This window comes from Myxocyprinus asiaticus, chromosome 3 (assembly GCF_019703515.2).
Source record: "Myxocyprinus asiaticus isolate MX2 ecotype Aquarium Trade chromosome 3, UBuf_Myxa_2, whole genome shotgun sequence".
Lineage (NCBI taxonomy): Eukaryota > Metazoa > Chordata > Actinopteri > Cypriniformes > Catostomidae > Myxocyprinus > Myxocyprinus asiaticus.
Genome location: NC_059346.1, coordinates 60,993,791 through 61,017,164, shown reverse-complemented (window position 1 = coordinate 61,017,164; position 23,374 = coordinate 60,993,791). Strand labels below are relative to the sequence as shown.

General features: G+C 38.0%; 1 protein-coding gene across 1 annotated transcript in view; it reads right to left on the bottom strand.

The window, feature by feature from the left end:
* The window catches only part of kntc1 (kinetochore associated 1), a 75,199-nt gene that overhangs the window by 12,128 nt on the left and 39,697 nt on the right, over nt 1-23,374 (bottom strand). The window contains exons 43-52 of the mRNA XM_051673287.1: nt 20,027-20,195; nt 19,849-19,907; nt 18,919-19,135; nt 15,520-15,593; nt 2,918-3,128; nt 2,539-2,651; nt 2,401-2,456; nt 2,119-2,197; nt 1,397-1,521; nt 653-788 (exon numbers count right to left, since the gene is read on the bottom strand). Coding sequence (XP_051529247.1) covers nt 653-788; nt 1,397-1,521; nt 2,119-2,197; nt 2,401-2,456; nt 2,539-2,651; nt 2,918-3,128; nt 15,520-15,593; nt 18,919-19,135; nt 19,849-19,907; nt 20,027-20,195 — 1,239 coding nt within the window. The remainder of the gene's footprint in view (nt 1-652; nt 789-1,396; nt 1,522-2,118; nt 2,198-2,400; nt 2,457-2,538; nt 2,652-2,917; nt 3,129-15,519; nt 15,594-18,918; nt 19,136-19,848; nt 19,908-20,026; nt 20,196-23,374) is intronic.

Here is a 23,374-nt window from a genome sequence, read left to right as displayed (position 1 = left end):
ATGTATTCAAGAGAACATAATTGTCACTTCCAGGGGAAATGGACAAAATGGAAGTTGTAGCCACTGGGAAAGCCAATGTGCCACCTCTGTTCAATGTAATAAATTACTTGAGATTTAGAGCACACAAACAAAACACTCAAGTACCTCATGTTTGCTTGTGATCAGCAGCAGATGCCTAATTTCTGGGAATGAAAACGTGTCAGACAATTCTGGGAGGTAATTGTAACCAATCATTTTGATAACAGTCTTTGGCTCCAGCACGTCAGAATCACCAGAGCAAAATCTGAGATGCTATGTGATGATACTGGTCTGCTAGTTAGTCCAGTTATGAGTGAATTATTTACATGACTCCCTCAAATTTATTCCGTAAATGTTTCTGTCGTTGTTTATGCACATATCTTAAATAAAAATCCTCCTTAAGTGAGCGTATACATTTCTTAAGGGCATTTTGGAGATTTTATTCACGTCTTGACTTTTCCATACATATATGGAATGTTAGCTACTGTTTACACTCTTCAAGAAGTCAAACAACGAACCTGGCTTACTCATATTCTCTGTAGATTAAACTTGATTGGTAGAGAGTATTTTATTATACACTGTTAGAATAAAATTGAGAAAACGGCACACTTCTCCGTTAAGCTGTTACTTCTACCTGGGGTTCATTGCTGTGGTTCTTCCATAAACCCTTGATCATGCCTTCTTTAGGGCTACTGATGAACATCTCCAGGGTGTAAGGAATGTTTAGAGCCTCCAACTGAGCGAGATACACGTAACACTTCAAATAATACCTGTGCAAACAACAGTGCAAACAACGGTCATTAATGCTAAAAATATGCATCATCAAAACTAATAAAACTTTTAAGCAGAAATTTACTCCACTATACATAGTCAATGCACAATTAAAAACAATGACAGTTGACGAATGTGTTGTACAAGAACTGCAATTTAAAAATATGAAAAGTATACAGCATAAAAATAGCTAGATTTAATACATTAACATCAAAATATACAGTATCTAGGACTGATAAGCTAGAGAGAGGAAAAAAAAAAAAGAGGAGTTTTTAACTTTGATTTGAAATCGTGCACTGTTGTGACAGTTCTAATAAAAACAGGTAGGCTGTTTCAGAGCTTGGGGGCAACTACCGTGAAAGCACTGTCACCTCTCAGTTTCAATCTAGACCTTGGAACAGTTATAAGTCTCTGGTTGAAGGACCCGAGTGATCTCACAGAATGGTGTACAGACAATAGATCACAGAGGTAAGATGGCGCTTATCAGTTTAAGGATTTGAAAACAAAGATGACAAACAATTGGACACAAACGGTTATAGTTTTATTCTTATTGAAAAGCAGGTGAAACAAAATTATAAACCTGTAGAGTACTATTTGTACTGCTCACTTGATTTTGCCTCTGGGCTGGTTGGAAAGTGCCTCCAAAGTGGCAGCGTCTGCTAAGTGAGTGAGACAGAGCAGAGCACGACTGCGGTGCTCAAATGTCAAACGAAGGCCTGATCCACCCAGGGGCTGAAGAGATGAACACATGTTAAGAGAGTTTAAATCTCTAAGGTAAATTTTCACAAAAAAGAAATGATAGAAATCTCACTTGTCTTATCTATCATGAAGCATGACGTATTGTGCAAACTACAAATAGGATGGATCTCAAAACAGAAATCTACAAACACATTCTAGAGGTTTTTAGCTTAAGGATACTAGCTCTTTGTTCAAATTACACACAATTCTTTTTTTTTTTCTCACAGATTCAAACTACAGGACTGTCTGTTTTCACTATTATTTTTCAAACATCTGAATTTAATCAAGATTTCAAACCACAAACAAATATGGTTTGGATTTGGTTTGTAAAAATTGGTGTTTTTGCTGTTCAGACTCCAAAAAAATAAGAAATGTTTAACTTGGATAGTCCTGAAAATTGCTTCTGGGCTGTTAATGTGAACAAAGCCTAAAGCATGACCCTTTTTTTTTTGTTTTTTTTTTTTTTTACATCTTGGCATCTGGTTCCACCTGCACAAGCTCAGATTAAAGCACAGTTAACTGCAATCAGTCTTGTTGATCAGAATAAATGCTCAGGCTTCTGTTCCGTTGAGGGTGGAAAGTCCTGTTTACCCATGTCTGTGCTGTCAGGATTGGACTCAGTAAACGAGCACTTATATCCATGGGGTGCATTTGCAGCAAATAAACAACCCTGCAGAATAAAGAGAAATGAGAACGAAATACAAATAAAATTAACTGCACTTTATTTTGGAAGAACAATTTTTTAGAGGCAAAATTCAACAAACCCAAATTTTTACAAATATTACATTTAAGCCAAAAGCCATGAGATTTTAACAATTACTGTAATTTTAGTCTACTGACATCCCTAATTATACTTTAGTTGTAAATTAGTACCTCATGAGATCAAGGTCATCATTTAGATCAGTGACGTAGTCCTGATGATTTATGTCCTACAAAAAAACAGGTATGAATTTAGGTCTTATCCAACAATGTACCCTCATACTGTGTTATGTACTGTGTGTGTAAGTTTACCTTGCCACTAGACTGCCCCGTTCTGCACAGCCACTTTTCTAGAAGAATGTTCCGGATCTTTAGAAGGTCAACACCATTGATGGAAGCAATTTCTTTGGCCACTTTGTGAATGTCTGCCCAATTAAAAAAAGGCGTATCTTTTTAAAGTTCAAATAAAAATGTGTTGCATCAAAAACACAACCACACAATTAAAAATTAGTTACTGTATGCAAAATACACACAGACTGAGGTAGGCCTGGACTTAAAATAAAGCATTTACATTTGAATTAATTTACATCAAGAAATTCTGTCAACACTGTTTAAAACGTTAAAAAAAAAAAAAATTACTGCACTCATTGCACTCCATCATAGCAGCGGTTTACTAGACACTTGTGCCCACCAGGGTAAGTCTTGTCAGCAGGGTTTTTCATGCGCTCCAGCACTGAACTATGCTCAAAAAGAGCTACAATGAGACGCCCAGGCAGCCCTGTGAGCTTGAGGAGTTCTGGAGAGCAGAGCTGAGAAGACAGGAGAGCGTTCTCTGTAGCTGAGCGCTGATACTGCAACTGCAGTTTAGAAATGAGGGCCTCCCCTCGAGTCTGCAAAGATTCCTGATTAAAAGAAAGTTTGATTAAAATCAGCGGTTTCATGAGATAAATTTAATTAACAGAACTTTTTTTTTTTTAAATGCATTTCTTGGAGTAGGTCATCTGTGGTTGAAACTCTTTGTGAATGTGTGTGTCACTTAAAGTAAAAAAATCTGTAATTTAAAGGCCAGTTCACACTGTCCCAATAAACGGCAAGACTTCAAACAGTCAAAAGTTGGTTGTTGTATTTAGAATGTTGGGAAACATAACTGCCTTTTCACACTGATCAAACAAACACCAACAACCTTGCGTCTTTGTGTCATTGTTCGCGCTAAAGATGATGACTGAAAAGGAAGAGGTTGTGGATGAAGCCCTGCGTGATGCAGAGACAAACAGCTTATTAAAATACACACACTTTTAATTGTAAAAATCACCCCACAAGTCCAAGGACAGTTTCCAGTAGAGTGGGAAAGGTTTCTGCATGTTTCTCTTTTCTGGAAAACTATCTGGTTTAGTTTAGACTAAATCTGACTTCATTATTAAATCAATCCAATTGTAAAAAAATAAATAAAAAAATACAGGGTTGCTGCAGAGTTTTTAAAATCAAATTTAAGACATTAAAAACTTTTTCAAGACCTGAACAAATAAAATTAATACCATATCCCCATACCAAAACAAACCAGCACAATCCCAAAATAAATCATGTATCACAGACTCTTACTTAAACAGGCAGGGGCACATATTCAACATGGCCTTAACATTGCTTATCAGTAAAAAAAAAAAAAAAAGGGGTAGGCTATATGCAAGTTTAAAATACTCAAGATGTGTTTTCCACATATACACCGATCAGCCACAACATTAAAACCACCTGCCTAATATTGTGTAGGTCCCCCCTCATGCCACCAAAACAGCACCAACCTGCATCTCAGAATAGCATTCTGAGATGATATTCTTCTCACCACAATTGTATAGAGCGGTTATCTGAGTTACCGTGGACCATGCCAGATCGAACCAGTCAGGCCATTCTCTGTTGACCTCTCTCATCAACAAGGCATTTCCATCCACAGAATGGATGTTTTTTGTTTTTGGCACCATTCGGAGTAAATTCTAGAGACTGTTGTGTGTGAAAATCCCAGGAGATCAGCAGTTACAGAAATACTCAAACCAGCCCGTCTCGCACCAACAATCATACCACGGTCAATCACTGAGATCACATTTTTCCCCATTCTGATGGTTGATGTGAACATTAACTGAAGCTCCTGACCCGTATCTGCATGATTTTATGCACAGCAGCCACACGATTGGCTGGTTAGATAATCGCATGGATGGGGGCCTGGGTAGCTCAGCGAGTAAAGACGCTGACTACCACACCTTGAGTCGTGAGTTCGAATCCAGGTCTTCCTGAGTGACTCCAGCCAGGTTTCCTAAGCAACCAAATTGGCCCGGTTGCTAGGGTGGGTAGAGTCACATGGGGTAACCTCCTCGTGGTCGCTATAATGTGGTTCTTGCTCTCGGTGGGGTGCATAGTGAGATTTGTGCGTGGATGCCACAGAGAATAGCGTGAAGCCTCCAAGCGCGATATGTCTCTGTGGTAATGCACTCAACAAGCCACATGATAAGATCCGCAGATTGATGGTCTCAGACGCGGATTCATCCTCCGCCACCAGGATTGAGGCGCGTCACTATGCCACCACGAGGACCTAGAGCACATTGGGAACTGGTAATGGATGGAATAGATATCTATGGTAATAGATAATCGCATGGATGATTGTTTGTGCCAGATGGGCTGGTTTGAGTGTTTCTGTAACTGCTGATCTCCTGGGATTTTCACACTCAACAGTCTCTAGAATTTACTCCAAATGGTGCCAAAAACATCCAGTGAGCGTCAGTTCTGTGGACAGAAATGCCTTGATGAGAGAGGTCAACAGAGAATGGCCAGATTGGTTTGAACTGACAAAGTCTACGGTAACTCAGATAACCGCTCTGTACAATTGTGGTGAGAAGAATAGCATCTGTGGGTTGGCGCTGTTTTGACGGCACAAGGTGGACCTACACAATATTAGGCAGGTGGTGTATTTCACAATGGTGTATCTACCATTATATAATTAGACACAAATTAGAGGTCGACCGATATTGGATTGTGCCGAATCGATAATGTGTTGAAATTATAATCTGCCAATAGTTTATTTTTATTGGTAGCTTACATTAATGGGGAGGGCCAGACAGAGGCTACAAGAGTCCATATGTAATTAAATTCCAGATGCACTTTATTTTGGGGGACTCTTATTTTAAAATGCGTGTGCTTCACTACTTCCAGCTGCTAATTCATACAAATAAGGGATAAAAAATGTGCACTCCTACAATAATCTACAACTTATTACAATATAAACAATTAAAAGTAAACATTGTCATATTTCACCAACACTACATCATCATCAACAGCTGATTTTTAGTGATAGTTTGTCATAAATTTCCGATATGGCTTAATGATTGTGAACTGCTCTACAACAGCTGAAAACACATAAAAGCCTCCGTGTGCTTGGAGAAAATAAACAGTGCCGCATTTTCACTTTGAAGGACACAGCGCATGCATTTATTTAATCAGATCATAATCTTTTGAATTTGATAATCACATTAGGTCATATCACGATTCCTTTCTTTCTGCCCCCAAATTCAAGACCACTTTAAATAAAAATAAAGACTTCTGCTGTATCATTTAAGACATTTAAGACTTTTTATGACCTTACATTTTGGAAAACTGAATTTAAGATATTTTAAGTATCTGCGGGAACCATAAACCACAAACTTAGGTTAAGATTTCAATTATTATGATCATTAATTGAGATCTTGATGGAATCCTGTCGCTTAGCGTTTCGTGCTGGCCGAATACAAAGATCCCACGACACAATCTCATCAGTTTTGGGTCAATAGCCACAGTTAAATGACTAATACTATTCAGACAGATTATTTCCAGTTTATCTGTTCCTAAATAGTAGTTTTACTTAATCAGGGTTGCTGCAGATTTTTTTTTAAATCAAATTTAAGACTTTTTAAAACCTTTAAAACCTAAACAAATAAAATTAATACCATGTGTCCAAACCAGAACAAACCCACACAATGCAAGCTTATGCAAGCAAGATATTTCTTCTTTTTTTTTTTATATATTTCTCAACATAAAACCAATGTCACCTAACAATAATTTATTTTGAGTTCCAGTGTTTTAAAATAAAATATCAAACAGAATGAAATTTCATTGCACCATTTGTAATTCAGTAATATGAGATAATTGGTCAGGGGTCTGAATACTTTTGCAAGGCACTGTATGTATATTATATAGACTGGCGGCCAAAAGTTTGGAATAATATACAGATTCTGCTCTTATGGAAAGAAATGAGTACTTTTATACACCAAATTGGCATTCAACTGATCACAATGTATAGTAAGGACATTAATAATATGAACATTTTCTATTACAATTTGAAAAAAAAAAAAAAAAGTTCAGAACTTCTTAAACTACTTCAGAGTTCTCATCAAAAAAAATCCTCCATGTGCAGCAATGCCAGCATTGCAGAACCTTGGCATTCTAGCTGTCAGTTTGTCCAGATACTCAGGTGACATTTCACCCCACACATCCTGTAGCCCTTGCCATAGATGTGGCTGTCTTGTTGGGCACTTCTCACGCACCTTACAATCTAGCTGATCCCACAAAAGCTCAATGGGGTTAAGATCTTTTCCAATTATCTGTGTTTCTTGGCCCACTCTAACCTTTTAGTTTTTCTGTTTCAAAAGTGGCTTTTCCTAATATTGACCTTAAGACGTGCCAGTCTATTGCATACTGTGGCAACTCAAAAACAATGTTAAGCTTCATTTAACGAACCAAATAGCTTTCAGCTGTGTTTGATATAATGGCAAGTGATTTTCTAGTACCAAATTAGCAATTTTGCATGATTACTCAAGGATAAGGTGTTGGAGTGATGGCTGCTAGAAATGGGTCCTGTCTAGATTTGATCAAAAATGACTTTTTTCAAATAGTGATGGTGCTGTTTTTTTACGTCAGTAATGTCCTGACTATAATTTGTGTTCAGTTGAATGCCACTTTGGTGAATTAAAGTACCAATTTCCTTCCAAAACAGCAAAAATCTGTACATTATTCCAAACATACATATATATATATATATATATATATACACACACACACACACACACACACACAGTACTGTACAGAAGTTTTAGGCACTTAAATGTTGCATAGTGAGGATGTCTTTAAAAATAATCCCATAAATAGTTTTCATTTATCAATAAACGTCATACAAAAGTCCAGTAAACGTAAAAAAAGCTAAAAAAAGTATTTGGTGTGACCACCTTTGCTGTCAAAACAGCACCAATTCTCCTAGGTACACCTGGATACAGTTTTTCTTGACTGTTGGCAGATAGGATGTTCCAAACTTCTTGGAGAATTTGCCACAGTTCTTCTATCTATTTCGGCTGTCTCAATTGCTTCTGTCTCTTCTTGTAATCCCAGACTGACTCAATATTCAGTGGGGGGCTCTGTGGGGACCATACCATCTGTTGCAGGGCTTCCTGTTCTTCTATTCTATTTGCAAAAGAAATGTTTGGGAGTCTAAAATGTATATTTCCTATTGGCACACTAAAGCTGAAAATATAAATAACCATCTTAAGACAAATGTGTGTATATTATACATTATATATATATATATATAGCACTGAAATAACAGCAGTAAGTCCAATGATGATCAGTTTCATCTAACTTCTGAAACTAAATTTGCAGTAGACATTATAATGTTGCAATCAAGATGATACCACATGTCTGAATGCAAATTGTTGAAAGATTCAGAAACTGACTGTGCTTCTCTCAGTGTCTGTTTTAATTTAATCTTGCAACCCCATCAAGGACCCAACCCCAGAAAAGTGTCTGATCAATCAAGGACAAAGGATTGACCAACACACACAACCTGAAATATGGGAGATGGGTGCCAAGACAATCCAAGGGGCCATCCACAGCAGTATACCACCACAGGGATAGACATATGGCCTTCCGGTTTAGCCCCCAAAATAAATTATGCAACACAAATTGTTGTAGAACAGGTTCCACCCATCTCCCAGACATTAATGTACAGAGCACACACTTTCACCACTAAATTCTCATAACATCTTGACCTGGTATAGACTGCTAGACTGTCCAGGCTCATCCACACATATCATGGAAAAAAAAAAAAGAAAAAAAAAAAGATTCCAAAAGTGCTACTTCACTAAAGATCTGGTCTGCCTACATACACATAGCCACTCATAAATAGAACAATAAGAATCTATTTCCATAAAAACATTCTTAATAAAATGCCAAACATGACATACACTATAACTTTCTGACAACCTATTTGAAATGCGGTAATGTACATAGAACACGTGCATGGCTACAGACGCACATCGATGATTTAATTTCTCATTCCAGACAAACTTGTTGGTAATATTTCCACTTACATAAAAAGCAAAAGTAAAAAAGAAATGAAACTTTAGCCCTGGTTTCCAACACATGCAAATGTTATGAAAGAGTTATGAAGTTAGCTCTGAAGTGCAGGCCGATCAACTACACAGTTTAAAATTAGACCTGTATCATTGAATATGACTTGGCCAGCAAATCATATAAATTGGAAAATTTTGGTTTAGCACTGTGATTATTATACAGGTGCATCTCAATAAATTAGAATGTCGTGGAAAAGTTCATTTATTTCAGTAATTCAACTCAAATTGTGAAACTCGTGTATTAAATAAATTCAATGCACACAGACTGAAGTAGTTTAAGTCTTTGGTTCTTTTAACTGTGATGATTTTGGCTCACATTTAACAAAAACCCACCAATTCACAATCTCAAAAAATTAGAATATGGTGACATGCCAATCAGCTAATCAACTCAAAACACCTGCAAAGGTTTCCTGAGCCTTCAAAATGGTCTCTCAGTTTGGTTCACTAGGCTACACAATCATGGGGAAGACTGCTGATCTGATAGTTGTCCAGAAGACAATCATTGACACCCTTCACAAGGAGGGTAAGCCACAAACATTCATTGCCAAAGAAGCTGGCTGTTCACAGAATGCTGTATCCAAGCATGTTAACAGAAAGTTGAATGGAAGGAAAAAGTGTGGAAGAAAAAGATGCACAACCAACCGAGAGAACCGCAGCCTTATGAGGATTGTCAAGCAAAATCGATTCAAGAATTTGGGTGAACTTCACAAGGAATGGACTGAGGTCGAGGTCAAGGCATCAAGAGCCACCACACACAGACGTGTCAAGGAATTTGGCTACAGTTGTCGTATTCCTCTTGTTAAGCCACTCCTGAACCACAGACAACGTCAGAGGCGTCTTACCTGGGCTAAGGAGAAGAAGAACTGGACTGTTGCCCAGTGGTCCAAAGTCCTCTTTTCAGATGAGAGCAAGTTTTGTATTTCATTTGGAAACTAAGGTCCTAGAGTCTGGAGGAAGGGTGGAGAAGCTCATAGCCCAAGTTGCTTGAAGTCCAGTGTTAAGTTTCCACAGTCTGTGATGATTTGGGTTGCAATGTCATCTGCTGGTGTTGGTCCATTGTGTTTTTTAAAAAACCAAAGTCACTGCACCCGTTTACCTAGACATTTTGGAGCATTTCATGCTTCCTTCTGCTGACCAGCTTTTTAAAGATGCTGATTTCATTTTCCAGCAGGATTTGGCACCTGCCCACACTGCCAAAAGCACCAAAAGTTGGTTAAATGACCATGGTGTTGGTGTGCTTGACTGGCCAGCAAACTCACCAGACCTGAACCCCATAGAGAATCTATGGGGTATTGTCAAGAGGAAAATGAGAAACAAGAGACCAAAAAATGCAGATGAGCTGAAGGCCACTGTCAAAGAAACCTGGGCTTCCATACCACCTCGGCAGTGCCACAAACTGATCACCTCCATGCCACGCCGAATTGAGGCAGTAATTAAAGCAAAAGGAGCCCCTACCAAGTATTGAGTACATATACAGTAAATGAACATACTTTCCAGAAGGCCAACAATTCACTAAAAATATTTTTTTTATTGGTCTTATGTATTCTAATTTTTTGAGATAGTGAATTGGTGGGTTTTTGTTAAATGTGAGCCAAAATCATCACAATTAAAAGAACCAAAGACTTAAACTACTTCAGTCTGTGTGCACTGAATTTATTTAATACACGAGTTTCACAATTTGAGTTGAATTACTGAAATAAATGAACTTTTCCACGACATTCTAATTTATTGAGATGCACCTGTATATTTATATAATGTGATTCTGTAATCGTAGAATTATTATTACTATATGCTTAAATTATGCATACCGCTAGTGAAAATACTAGTTATACTGACTTTTTCCTGTTTCCTTTAACTTATTCAGACCAAGTACATCTAAATTCCCCTACTATACACTCCATCACAATGATAGTGAAGAATTGGATGATTAAAGAGACCACCTTACTGAATACATGATTTCGAAGAAGCATGTGTACCACTTGCACATGTTGACATTAATCACATTACATTATGCATTCTTGTGTTACACAACCTTGTTCTCTATATCTTTATGACATTAAGTTCCATCTTTACATGGTCATTTATGATGATGTTCAGGTGTTTCACGCACAATAGCTGGGTTTCCATCTAAATGTTTCACATATTTTAAGCACATTTCTAAAAATTAGACTAAAGAAAATACTAATCATTTTTCCATCCACTACATCGTGCGCATTATCATAATGGAGCCGCCCTGTCTTGATGGAGCAGCTGAATAACCACCTTGCTTCTAAACTTTTATTTGCAGGATTGGAGCAATTGTACATCGTTTTATTAAATGCAGCCAGGAGATGCAGCACAATATCTGATATAATGAGGGCTAAGTGGCTGTGATGCCTACAGGCCAACAGCCTCCGCATACCTGGGAGCACCTGTGCTCAAAACTGTTCTGGCGGATTGTGAGGACCCACTTTAAAGACCAGCTGTGGGTTAAGCCGTCATCTCACTAGCAATTTTTCCAATGATTTTCAGGTGTTAGCTTCATTAACATAATCACCGGCCAGGAGGAGGGAGACAGAGTGCACAATAGTGTCTCTCAAAGGGAGGTGTTAATCACTTGACCGTCGGGAGTTAATGGCTTGAAAAACTGAACACACACATCCGGCTTGCTTGAAATTATCACTGGCTGTGGGTGAGGCGGGTACACATCACCAAGGCAGTGACCAATGAGTGCAGTTCATGCAAAAAAAAAAAAAAAGTGTTTTTTCCCCCAGAGGACCGTAGCACATTTTTTTTTTCTGCAGAAAAAACATGCCATCAGGAAAACGCTCGTGCATTTGGAGGAGAAGCTTATTGCTCTTTGGAGTCAACAAGTATGTTTGTATGACATCTAATATGTCGTCATATGACAGACCATTAAAAGAAAAAAAATTTCTGCTGCCCAGAACTTTGCACAGCGTGACAATAAATGTGTAAAACCTTTGGGTCATATCATTTTATATTGCGTAAACTTGAGCTTTATATTTGTATACAGCTTTAGATTATATAAATATAATGTAGTATCCATTTATATAACATTATATACAGTTTAAATATGCATACCATACAGGTTTGTACTTGTGTTTTATTTTAGTTCATGGTACTTTGTTATACTTTTGAATAGTTCACTTTTTACCAAATGACTCACTTTTGTTGCCCAGCTCTTTGCACAACGTAGCAATAAATGTGTGAAAGAAAACGATGCCATTTCTTTTTGCTATGCGTTCTCAACAGAATTTGTCTTTAACAAACAACCTTTCATAGCAGATGCTACGGACTTTGTGTAATATTAAAAAATACCTGTGTATTCAAAAGCTTTATGTTGATTGGCTCGAAAATGGGGCGTGACAGTAAAGTATTGAGAAAAGTCAAAGACGTTAAGTGCAACACCTTCCCTCCGTTTTTAACCGGTAAGTGTGACAGGCTCACCAACTAGGAGGGAAAGACCATCAACAACAGTAACTAAGTGTGACACCCCTCCACCCAAATAGAGTTGTTCTAAGTCTGCTATTGTGATGCCAGCTTTAAACACTTCTGAATATCAAGGGCTATGTTTGAAGCATTGTGTGACAAGGTCTGACCTTTCGTTGGGCCAGTGCCAAATAGTCAAAACACTTCATCGTTTTACTAATAATCTTAATAGTTTCCATCACCTTAATGTGCATTTTAACTTATGTGAAACTCAAGAAAAACCACCTCCTCCTAGTGCATTCAATTTCAAGCAAATTTTGAGAGTTTATTCGCATATCAAGCATTCAGGATTTCATAAGCACAATTTCAAAATTCACAAATAATTGTTGTTTGGAAACCCAGCTAATGATGCGTAACCAGTGAGAACTCCTGCAACTATGGAGGTCTGCCCAGAAGACCACAACATACAAGGTGACTGAGAATTCTTCAAAAGGTTCAAGGAAGGTGCTTACAAGAAGGTGCTGTTTTCTCCAAGATGGAACGACACATTCACTGAACAAGCCAAAAAGGCCCTGATGGACTTAATGGACTAAACACATCAGTTAAGCTTACCCAGACACAGATGGAGACAAACCCAAATTCGTTTATCCACCTGCTGAACCCTAGCAACATGCATCTGATGAGACTAGGTGTTCTGCAGGTATATATAAAGCTCCCTGAACGTTTCTACAGCTGCCCACTCTGGGAAGACTTAAAATGGCAAAAAAAAAAAAATAAAATAAAATAAAAACGTCTTGGACTTGCCACCAGTCTCACAATATATACAGGTGCATCTCAATAAATTAGAATGTCGTGGAAAAGTTAATTTATTTCAGTAATTCAACTCAAATTGTGAAACTCGTGTATTAAATAAATTCAATGCACACAGACTGAAGTAGTTTAAGTCTTTGGTTCTTTTAATTGTGATGATTTTGGCTCACATTTAACAAAAACCCACAAATTTCAACAAATTAGAATATGGTGACATGCCAATCAGCTAATCAACTCAAAACACCTGCAAAGGTTTCCTGAGCCTTCAAAATGGTCTCTCAGTTTGGTTCACTAAGCTACACAATCATGGGGAAGACTGCTGATCTGACAGTTGTCCAGAAGACAATCATTGACACCCTTCACAAGGAGGGTAAGCCACAAACATTCATTGCCAAAGAAGCTGGCTGTTCACAGAGTGCTGTATCCAAGCATGATAACAGAAAGTTGAGTGGAAGGAAAAAGTGTGGAAGAAAAAGATGCACAACCAACCGAGAGAACCGCAGCCTTATGAGGATTGTCAAGAAAAATTGATTCAAGAATTTGGGTGAACTTCACAAGGAATGGACTGAGGCTGGGGTCAAGGCATCAAGAGCCACCACACACAGATGTGTCAAGGAATTTGGCTACAGTTGTCGTATTCCTCTTGTTAAGCCACTCCTGAACCACAGACAACGTCAGAGGCGTCTTACCTGGGCTAAGGAGAAGAAGAACTGGACTGCTGCCCAGTGGTCCAAAGTCCTCTTTTCAGATGAGAGCAAGTTTTGTATTTCATTTGGAAACCAAGGTCCTAGAGTCTGGAGGAAGGGTGGAGAAGCTCATAGCCCAAGTTGCTTGAAATCCAGTGTTAAGTTTCCACAGTCTGTGATGATTTGGGGTGCAATGTCATCTGCTGGTGTTGGTCCATTGTGTTTTTTGAAAACCAAAGTCACTGCACCTGTTTACCAAGACATTTTGGAGCACTTCATGCTTCCTTCTGCTGACCAGCTTTTTAAAGATGCTGATTTCATTTTCCAGCAGGATTTGGCACCTGCCCACACTGCCAAAAGCACCAAAAGTTGGTTAAATGACCATGGTGTTGGTGTGCTTGACTGGCCAGCAAACTCACCAGACCTGAACCCCATAGAGAATCTATGGGGTATTGTCAAGAGGAAAATGAGAAACAAGAGACCAAAAAATGCAGATGAGCTGAAGGCCACTGTCAAAGTAACATGGGCTTCCATACCACCTCGGCAGTGCCACAAACTGATCACCTCCATGCCACGCCGAATTGAGGCAGTAATTAAAGCAAAAGGAGCCCCTACCAAGTATTGAGTACATATACAGTAAATGAACATACTTTCCAGAAGGCCAACAATTCACTAAAAATGTTTTTTTTATTGGTCTTATGATGTATTCTAATTTGTTGAAATAGTGAATTGGTGGGTTTTTGTTAAATGTGAGCCAAAATCATCACAATTAAAAGAACCAAAGACTTAAACTACTTCAGTCTGTGTGCATTGAATTTATTTAATACACGAGTTTCACAATTTGAGTTGAATTACTGAAATAAATGAACTTTTCCACGACATTCTAATTTATTGAGATGCACCTGTAAATATATATGCTCGATTAATTAAATGTTTGTTTCAATTAGACCACTACCTCTCTACCTCTACCAAATCAGTTGCTCCCATGCACATTTGTTTTCTATGGAGTTGAGACGCTTGGCTTATAGTGTTTGTGATGAAGTCAGATTATGTCAGAGTTTTTTGAAAATCATATCAGACTGCTCGAACATTACAAGATCCGACAAACACCACTTGAATATGTTCAATCGGTGAAAACAGATGCAAACAGGATGAACACACTGATCCAAAAAACAACCACCACCACCGTTGGATGTTGGTGTTCGTTACTGTTTGTTGGGGCAGTGTAAATTGCCCGTAAGAGAGAGGTTAGCAATCAGACTGTCCTCTCTTGAACAGGAAATGGTCAACACACAATGTTTCTGTCCAAAAACCAATGTACCATTTAACACGGTGGTTCTCAGTTCTGGTCCCAGAGAACCCGCAACACTGCACATTTTGCATTCCCTTCTTATCCAGCACACCTAATTCAGCTCATCAGCTGTTTATTGGTAGTTAGTAGAGGCTCCATGACCTAATCCGTGTGTGTCAAATAAAGGAGACATCTAAAATATGCAGTGTTGGGGGTACTGGAATGGACTGAGAGAAAAAAAAACAAACAAAAAAAAAAAAAACACTGATTTAACAGATGTGCGATTTTAAATGTTGACATTTGAAAGGATTTGTCTTGAGCATGTACAGTTGTGCTCATTAGCTTACTTATGAGCTGCAGAATCTGTAAGAATTGTAGTATTAAAAAAAAAAAAAAAAAAAAAAAAAGCAGCTCATAAATTGTCTTTTGCTTTTAATGTTCTACCCAGAAAAATGTACATAACAGATATAAGTATATTCCACAAGACAGAAGTATTAATTCACATCACAAAAGGCTACAGTCACTGATGCTCAAGGAGGCAACACACGACATTAAGAACCGAGAGTGTTTTTTAACTGGCTGATATGGGTAATTTATTATTTTATATATATTGCAAGGGGTATCTAAATGTATGAGTAGAACTGTAAACATACAATACCTGCAGAGAATCAGACTTGAGCAACTTGTGTACAAGCTCAAGACTGAACTTCAAGAAAACAGTCTTTTCTGCACCTGGAAAAAAAAAAAAAAAAAAAAATAATAGTTGTTTCTTAAAACTTAACAGTATAATATACAGGTGACTACAACACTGGCCATTACTAACTAGAAAGAGAAAGTACAAGGTGATAAATACACATAATTAATGAAACACAAAAGGTGTCTAACTGGAAGTGTTTTGGGGTAGACCACCCTTCATGGGAAGGTTCCACGCTCCTTTGTTATTTGGCAAATATTCTTAGTTACCAAAAGTTTGTTAACTGCTTCCTTAGAGGTATGGGTCACATAGACAGAATTTAGATTTATTTTTCAAATGATACATTTAGGATTGACTGTCCGCACTGTTATTTTGCAAGTGATAAAATCATACCCATTAGTTCAGGCAGTGTAGTCAATTTACAATTAGTTACTATATAATTGTGCACCAGCACAAGCTCTGAAGGTATTTTTTAAATTAAAGGCTTGTAACTCTACAAAAAAAAACAAAAAAAACAAAAAAAAAAACAACAAGGGGCACATGTTTTGTATCAATTTAAAGAAAACTTTAATGATATACTGTAGATTATGATAAATTCTGAGACTCTCAGCCTAAGAAACTGCTGAAAAAAAAAAAAAAAAGAAATTGAGCCAAAAAATGTTTTTTTTTTTTTTTCCTGATTTGAAATGATACATCTCAGGGTGTAAATAAGGTAGCTCAGAAAAACTGCTTTTGTTTTGTTCACAATTATGTCACCTGTGAGTAAAATTTTGTGTTGATACCTCAAAGCAACCAAAAGTTATAGCATTACAAACCAAGTAATCCTAGTGTCCAAAAACATCTCCAACTGTCCATAAGCCTCTCTAAACAAATAAAACATATTAACTGTAGATAAGAACTAATTACACAATTAGCAGGCATGAGTAACGAGATCTCATTCAGTTCCATTCGGTGTTATCTGAGCCATCACTGAGTCATGTACTCTGAGCCATCTCCCTGGTGGCCATATGTAATTAGAGTGAACGAATCTCTCTGCCCATATTTGGATGACTTCCACCTCTTGTTGCAGCGATAGAGTTTCATTACACTGGACAAAGTACTACATAATTTCAGATGAAGTCATCTGATCCAGGAAAGCTAATGTGTTTTTAGCCAGATAGCACATTATGTGCTGTGTGCACATTGTGCTTCATGTGGATAATCTAATGATCTATGAATCTGATTACATTGTGTGTGGGCTCTTTTTAAAAGATAATCGCTTCCTCTAAGTAATGGTATGTGATATTTTATTTTCCATATATTTTTCGTGAAGTTATAAATGAAAAAGCAGCAGATAAGCAACACCTGTTTACATGTACCATGTATGCCAAAGTGAGTAAAACAAATAGGCTGGTTATATTCTACTCTTTAAGAGCTTTCCAACAACATATGAGACGACTATTTGATCAGTTTGATGTTTTTACAGACGTTGATTCACAAATATAAGTGCTTAGATCAGTTTACAAACTCACATTAAAGATGGATGGATCGATAGCGTTTCTGTCTGGGACAATCAATGTAAAACGCATCTCAAGCGAGCCCCAGTCAGAGACATTCCACCTCTCCATATATATTGAAACACTCACATTAATAACTTGTTTGCCGCGAATATTTAAAAGGTTTTTCTATTGACTGAAAGCCTGTCCTATCCTTCTGTCCGCATCGCGGGGAGGTTAGAAAGTATTGAATACTTGCAGCCTGGTACTATCAACTGTCAACTGAAGCGCTCGAGTGTTTGAAGGCAGCACTGGTCACGTGGTTTAATTAATCATGAGGCATCGCTTTTTCATAGGATAAGGCCACGCAAATTCATTAATAATTATAAGACACCGATGACGTGACGATGCACTATTGTACAACAGAATGTCATCCTGAGACGTTGACTCGATATTGATTTTAAACCCGGAAGACGAAAATAGCGCAGAAAATCCCTAAATTAACCACTTTCCTCTTAAAATTAAATGGATGCTTTGTCTCCTATCATTTGTAACACATACATATCTGATAGCATCTCAGAAAATGTAGTTTAATGTTTCAAGACCCTTAAATTAAAAGGGTCAGTGCAAAATTATTAATGAATTATCAAAATGGAAGACTACTGATTTGTCTGCAAATTTCAAAGCACTTGCTCAATTTTGGTCATAATGTCTACAAGCATTGTAAAGTACAGCTTCTCAGCTTTAAACAACACTTGTGTTGGTCAAGACTGTAGTTTTTAAGATTCATGCAATATTAATATATTTCTGTCCTAAATTCTTTACTTTCACATTTCGTTAAGGGTCTCTGATTAAACCCACGAACCCTTATTTCACATGAAGGAAAACGAAACTAGATTCTATGACTATTTGAAAATATGTTTCTCAACAGAAATAAAGCGGGCGTCTCCTCCTGCATGTCATTAACACAGCATATATTATTGAACCCAAATCATTAGCCATTACGCAAACATTAAATTAAAGTGAAACGGAGAGCTTTGCTTTCACTATCAAAATAGCTTATATTTTCGTGGGATTTTGGCATGAACCTCAGCAAATGGCGCGCACATTACAGCGCTTCAAAGCAATTCATCTTCACTCACTCTTCAGAAGCTGCTCTGACAGCGCCGGTTTCATTTGGAGTGCTCAGATAACGCGTTCATGGTAATCATGGTATTTCTATATTCGCTTAAAATTCCCTTATTTGGACAGTAAAATGTGAGTGTAATTTAAACTAGCAATCATTCGAACCACAAAAGGACCCGCAGACAAACCGTACTCAGACCACCTCCCGAGGTGGTCTGATTACAAATCGTCTGTGGGAAATTTTTTGGGGTTGGGGGGGGGTCGGAGATCATTTGGGTTGTTCACACATACATATTATATCCCTCCGAGACCATTTGGAGGGCTCAAACAGTGCACAAGAGAACATTGCCACAGTAACTGCGCTTCTCATAACAGCAGCAATGAAAACACATCATAACATTGAAAATAACAAATTCCAGAGCAGGATCGCCATTCATTATAACACCCTCAAACAAAATGGAAAACTAAACTCCTGTTTAGGAACTAGAGATGCTTCTTCTGTTTTAGACACAGAAGAAGTGGTGTGAAAAAATTAAGTGTCCCACCCAACCCCACCATAAATGAGACCAACTGTACACCTGTAGTCAAAGGTCTGGCTGCACAAGACTTACATTACTGGTACATTTTTTGGTAAACTTTGGAGATTGACTGCCAGTTGGTCATTACTGGCTTTCATTGTATGGAAAAGAGCAGCCTGAACATTGACAAAATCCCTCATTTTGTGTTCAAACTGGTGAAAAATGCTGTCATGTCTTTGACTCACCTGCAGGAATGTCCTGGGCAATCTTATGGACTGTGGCTGCAGCGAGTTCCAGATTCTGGATGCACAGCGCATGTTTAAAGATACTCTCAGTCACACTGGACATCTCTCTGCTCTGATCAACATGCTGGATTTGCTTTGACTGATCCATCAGCAAAGGCAAGAGACTCTTCTTGAACACATGATTCACAGCCAACACATACAGCTTATCAAGATTAACCTGCGTAAAAAGCAATATGGAATAAGAAAGTACATATCACCAGTAGACGTGTGGTCATTTTTGTTGGGTATATAGCATCGGCTTGGTAAAGCGTGGGATGTTTTATTTACACAATGTTGCTCTTTTGACTTTGTCTGATGTTTCATGTGTTTCAAAAACAAAGTACAATCTAATAGTTACCTAAGGATGTTGGCTATTTGTGGTAGCCAAATTGGAAACACAAAAATTACAGATTAAATACAAGGATGGGCTGCAATATACAGGTATGTGCTGTTGTGTGTCGTTGGATAAAATGAAGCATCTACTGTATGACGAGCAGTACTTTTTGCTGCATTTCATTCAACTCGAAAAGTTGGAAATTCCAAATTCCTACCTGGAAAACCCTAAACTCACAGAGAAGCGGGTGTATGATGCTATACAAACATGCCGGCACCCAACATGATATACATAGTTGATAAACATTAACTTTTAAGAAAATTAAATGCACGAAGACAATCGTACAGCATCTTCTGAGCATTGGACAACAGAACACTACAGTTTATAGTTGGAAACCAGAGACACCAAGTCATAATATCCCACATCAGACTTTGAATGAATTATTCAAAGACATATTAATTCAAAGTCTTTGATGTGTAAAGATAGAAATAAATTAGCAGGATGTATAAGACAGACACAGAATGTTTCAAAACATTGAACATAAATTTTTGTGTTACCTTCAATAGTTTACAGATGAGGAGAAGTGTGGGTAAAGAGTCCTCACTGAGCTCTGGAGCTGTGGATGGACAGAAATTCAAGAAAAACAGAGCAAGTGTCATTTAAGACAAACTAAGAGCTCATAAAAGGTAAAGCAGAGAGGTTAGGGTACAAGAAACAGGATTCAGTGATACACACAAATAATTTTCCAGAAGGCGTGGTTGGTCTGGAACAGCAGGTGAAAGGGCAGGCGGGTGTTGGCAAGATCAGTGGGTTCTAGACAGTTCTCCAGAAGATATGAGCTCTCCAGGTCAGTGGGAGGAGAAATTCTTCTATGTGACTTCAAGTGTTGAAGTAACCCCATCATCTAAATCATAAGGATATACAACGATACTTCAAATGACATGCAGAAAATGTCCTTATTACCTCTGAGATATTGAAATCGGTGCCATGAAATACCACACCTGTCTCTGTAACAGCCCTAGGCTCGATAAACAGTGGTGAAAAAAATGTCTGCAGGCACATCTTTTGTTTAGCTAATCAGAAGACTTCCTGCCAGTCAGTCATTGTGCACTTTTAAAGGGCAGCCCATATATGCTCGTATAAGTGATAGTACAGTGCCCTGCTCCCACGCAACGTTCATGGTCAGATGGCGGAATGCTCAGGGGGGCCCTCCACCCTTCATCTGCTCTAATACAATGGCCTCGAAGTGTGTCTGTGTGTGTGCATGTTTTTGGAGCGTGGGGTTTTGGAAAGAGGGGGCGTGGCCTATCAACGGCTAAGTCTGGTGGAAGTTCCAGAATGGCTAAAACCTTGAAGTCATTCAGTTCCAAAAAAACAAAATAATTAGCCTTTGTATATATATATTAGGTTCAGTCAGCAATTTGTGTGGATGACACCCATAACACAGATTTATGCAACAGTGCTCTTTATTCGCCCAGTCTCTTTATTCATCTTGCACAGTTACAAACATCTAACGTTACACCTGGAATTTCACACCCAAATTTAAAAGCTCAACCTACGCACATACAGTGGACTAATTGTAAAATATTGATCTCATTTTACAGAAAAAACCCAAATTTCAAAACAAGATTCCAATAATTAATTAATAATATTGTATATTTTTACATTAATTTACAACATAAAAATTGTATACTGTCTTTTAAAGCCTGTAATTCAGGCTTTGATTGCTTTATGCCCCTGCAAATCATGTAAGTTCATTCCACTAGACAGCAGCACATACTAGGAAAAATAAATTTTCCTCTATCACCTTGCATCACAATATACAGATCTGAAATGCAGGTGGCGCTCTAACACAGCTAAGCATTTCTCATGCACCTTCCCCACTGTTTCGTTGAATATCTCTGCCTCTGAGTGGACTAGAAGTAGGTCCACTTTATCTAGATGTTGTTGGAAAGCAGATCCTCAGCTTTGTGATAATCTATCACATCATTGATAGTCGTATATACAGGTGCATCTCAATAAATTAGAATGTCGTGGAAAAGTTCATTTATTTCAGTAATTCAACTCAAATTGTGAAACTCGTGTATTAAATAAATTCAGTGCACACAGACTGAAGTAGTTTAAGTCTTTGGTTCTTTTAATTGTGATGATTTTGGCTCGCATTTAACAAAAACCCACCAATTCACTCTCTCAAAAAATTAGAATATGGAGACATGCCAATCAGCTAATCAACTCAAAACACCTGCAAAGGTTTCCTGAGCCTTCAAAATGGTCTCTCAGTTTGGTTCACTAGGCTACACAATCATGGGGAAGACTGCTGATCTGACAGTTGTCCAGAAGACAATCATTGACACCCTTCACAAGGAGGGTAAGCCACAAACATTCATTGCCAAAGAAGCTGGCTGTTCACAGAGTGCTGTATCCAAGCATGTTAACAGAAAGTTGAGTGGAAGGAAAAAGTGTGGAAGAAAAAGATGCACAACCAACCGAGAGAACCGCAGCCTTATGACTGTCAAGCAAAATCGATTCAAGAATTTGGGTGAACTTCACAAGGAATGGACTGAGTCTGGGGTCAAGGCATCAAGAGCCACCACACACAGACATGTCAAGGAATTTGGCTACAGTTGTCGTATTCCTCTTGTTAAGCCACTCCTGAACCACAGACAACGTCAGAGGCGTCTTACCTGGGCTAAGGAGAAGAACTGGACTGTTGCCCAGTGTTCCAAAGTCCTCTTTTCAGATGAGAGCAAGTTTTGTATTTCATTTCAGAGCCTGGAGGAAGGGTGGAGAAGCTCATAGCCCAAGTTGCTTGAAGTCCAGTTTTAAGTTTCCACAGTCTGTGATGATTTGGGGTGCAATGTCATCTGCTGGTGTTGGTCCATTGTGTTTTTTGAAAAGCAAAGTCACTGCACCCGTTTACCAAGACATTTTGGAGCACTTCATGCTTCCTTCTGCTGACCAGCTTTTTAAAGATGCTGATTTCATTTTCCAGCAGGATTTGGCACCTGCCCACACTGCCAAAAGCACCAAAAGTTGGTTAAATGACCATGGTGTTGGTGTGCTTGACTGGCCAGCAAACTCACCAGACCTGAACCCCATAGAGAATCTATGGGGTATTGTCAAGAGGAAAATGAGAAACAAGAGACCAAAAAATGCAGATGAGCTGAAGGCCACTGTCAAAGTAACATGGGCTTCCATACCACCTCAGCAGTGCCACAAACTGATCACCTCCATGCCACGCCGAATTGAGGCAGTAATTAAAGCAAAAGGAGCCCCTACCAAGTATTGAGTACATATACAGTAAATGAACATACTTTCCAGAAGGCCAACAATTCACTAAAAATGTTTTTTTTATTGGTCTTATGATGTATTCTAATTTTTTGAGATAGTGAATTGGTGGGTTTTTGTGAGCCAAAATCATCACAATTAAAAGAACCAAAGACTTAAACTACTTCAGTCTGTGTGCATTGAATTTATTTAATACACGAGTTTCACAATTTGAGTTGAATTACTGAAATAAATGAACTTTTCCACGACATTCTAATTTATTGAGATGCACCTGTATATATTTTGCCAAAGATTCATTTATCATGCTCTTTCTGGTGGACTGCATATTTTGTTCTGGACATCTGAGACATAACATTGGATTATTTACCCAACTAAACTCACAGACTAGTATAAATTATTAATTTGGAAGAAAACAGCCTAAGCTAAGAGTTGATTTTGAGTTGAGGCTTTTTGAGGCTACTTGGGGCTTTCAGAAGCAGTGATTGAAGCAGATGTTACAAATGTATTTATTAATTTAGCAGATGCAACTTATAAAATGAGGAAGGATACAACACACACGGCCAAAAGTTTGGAATAATGTACAGAATTCACTGTTTCAGAAGAAAATTGGAACTTTAATTCACCAAAGTGGCATTCAACTGATCACAAAGTATAGTCAGGACATTACTGATGTATAAAACAACATCATCACTATTTGAAAAAAGTCATTTTTGATCAAATCAAATTTCCAGCTGCCATCACTCTAACACCTTATCCTTGTGTAATCATGCTAAATTGCTAATTTGGTACTAGAAA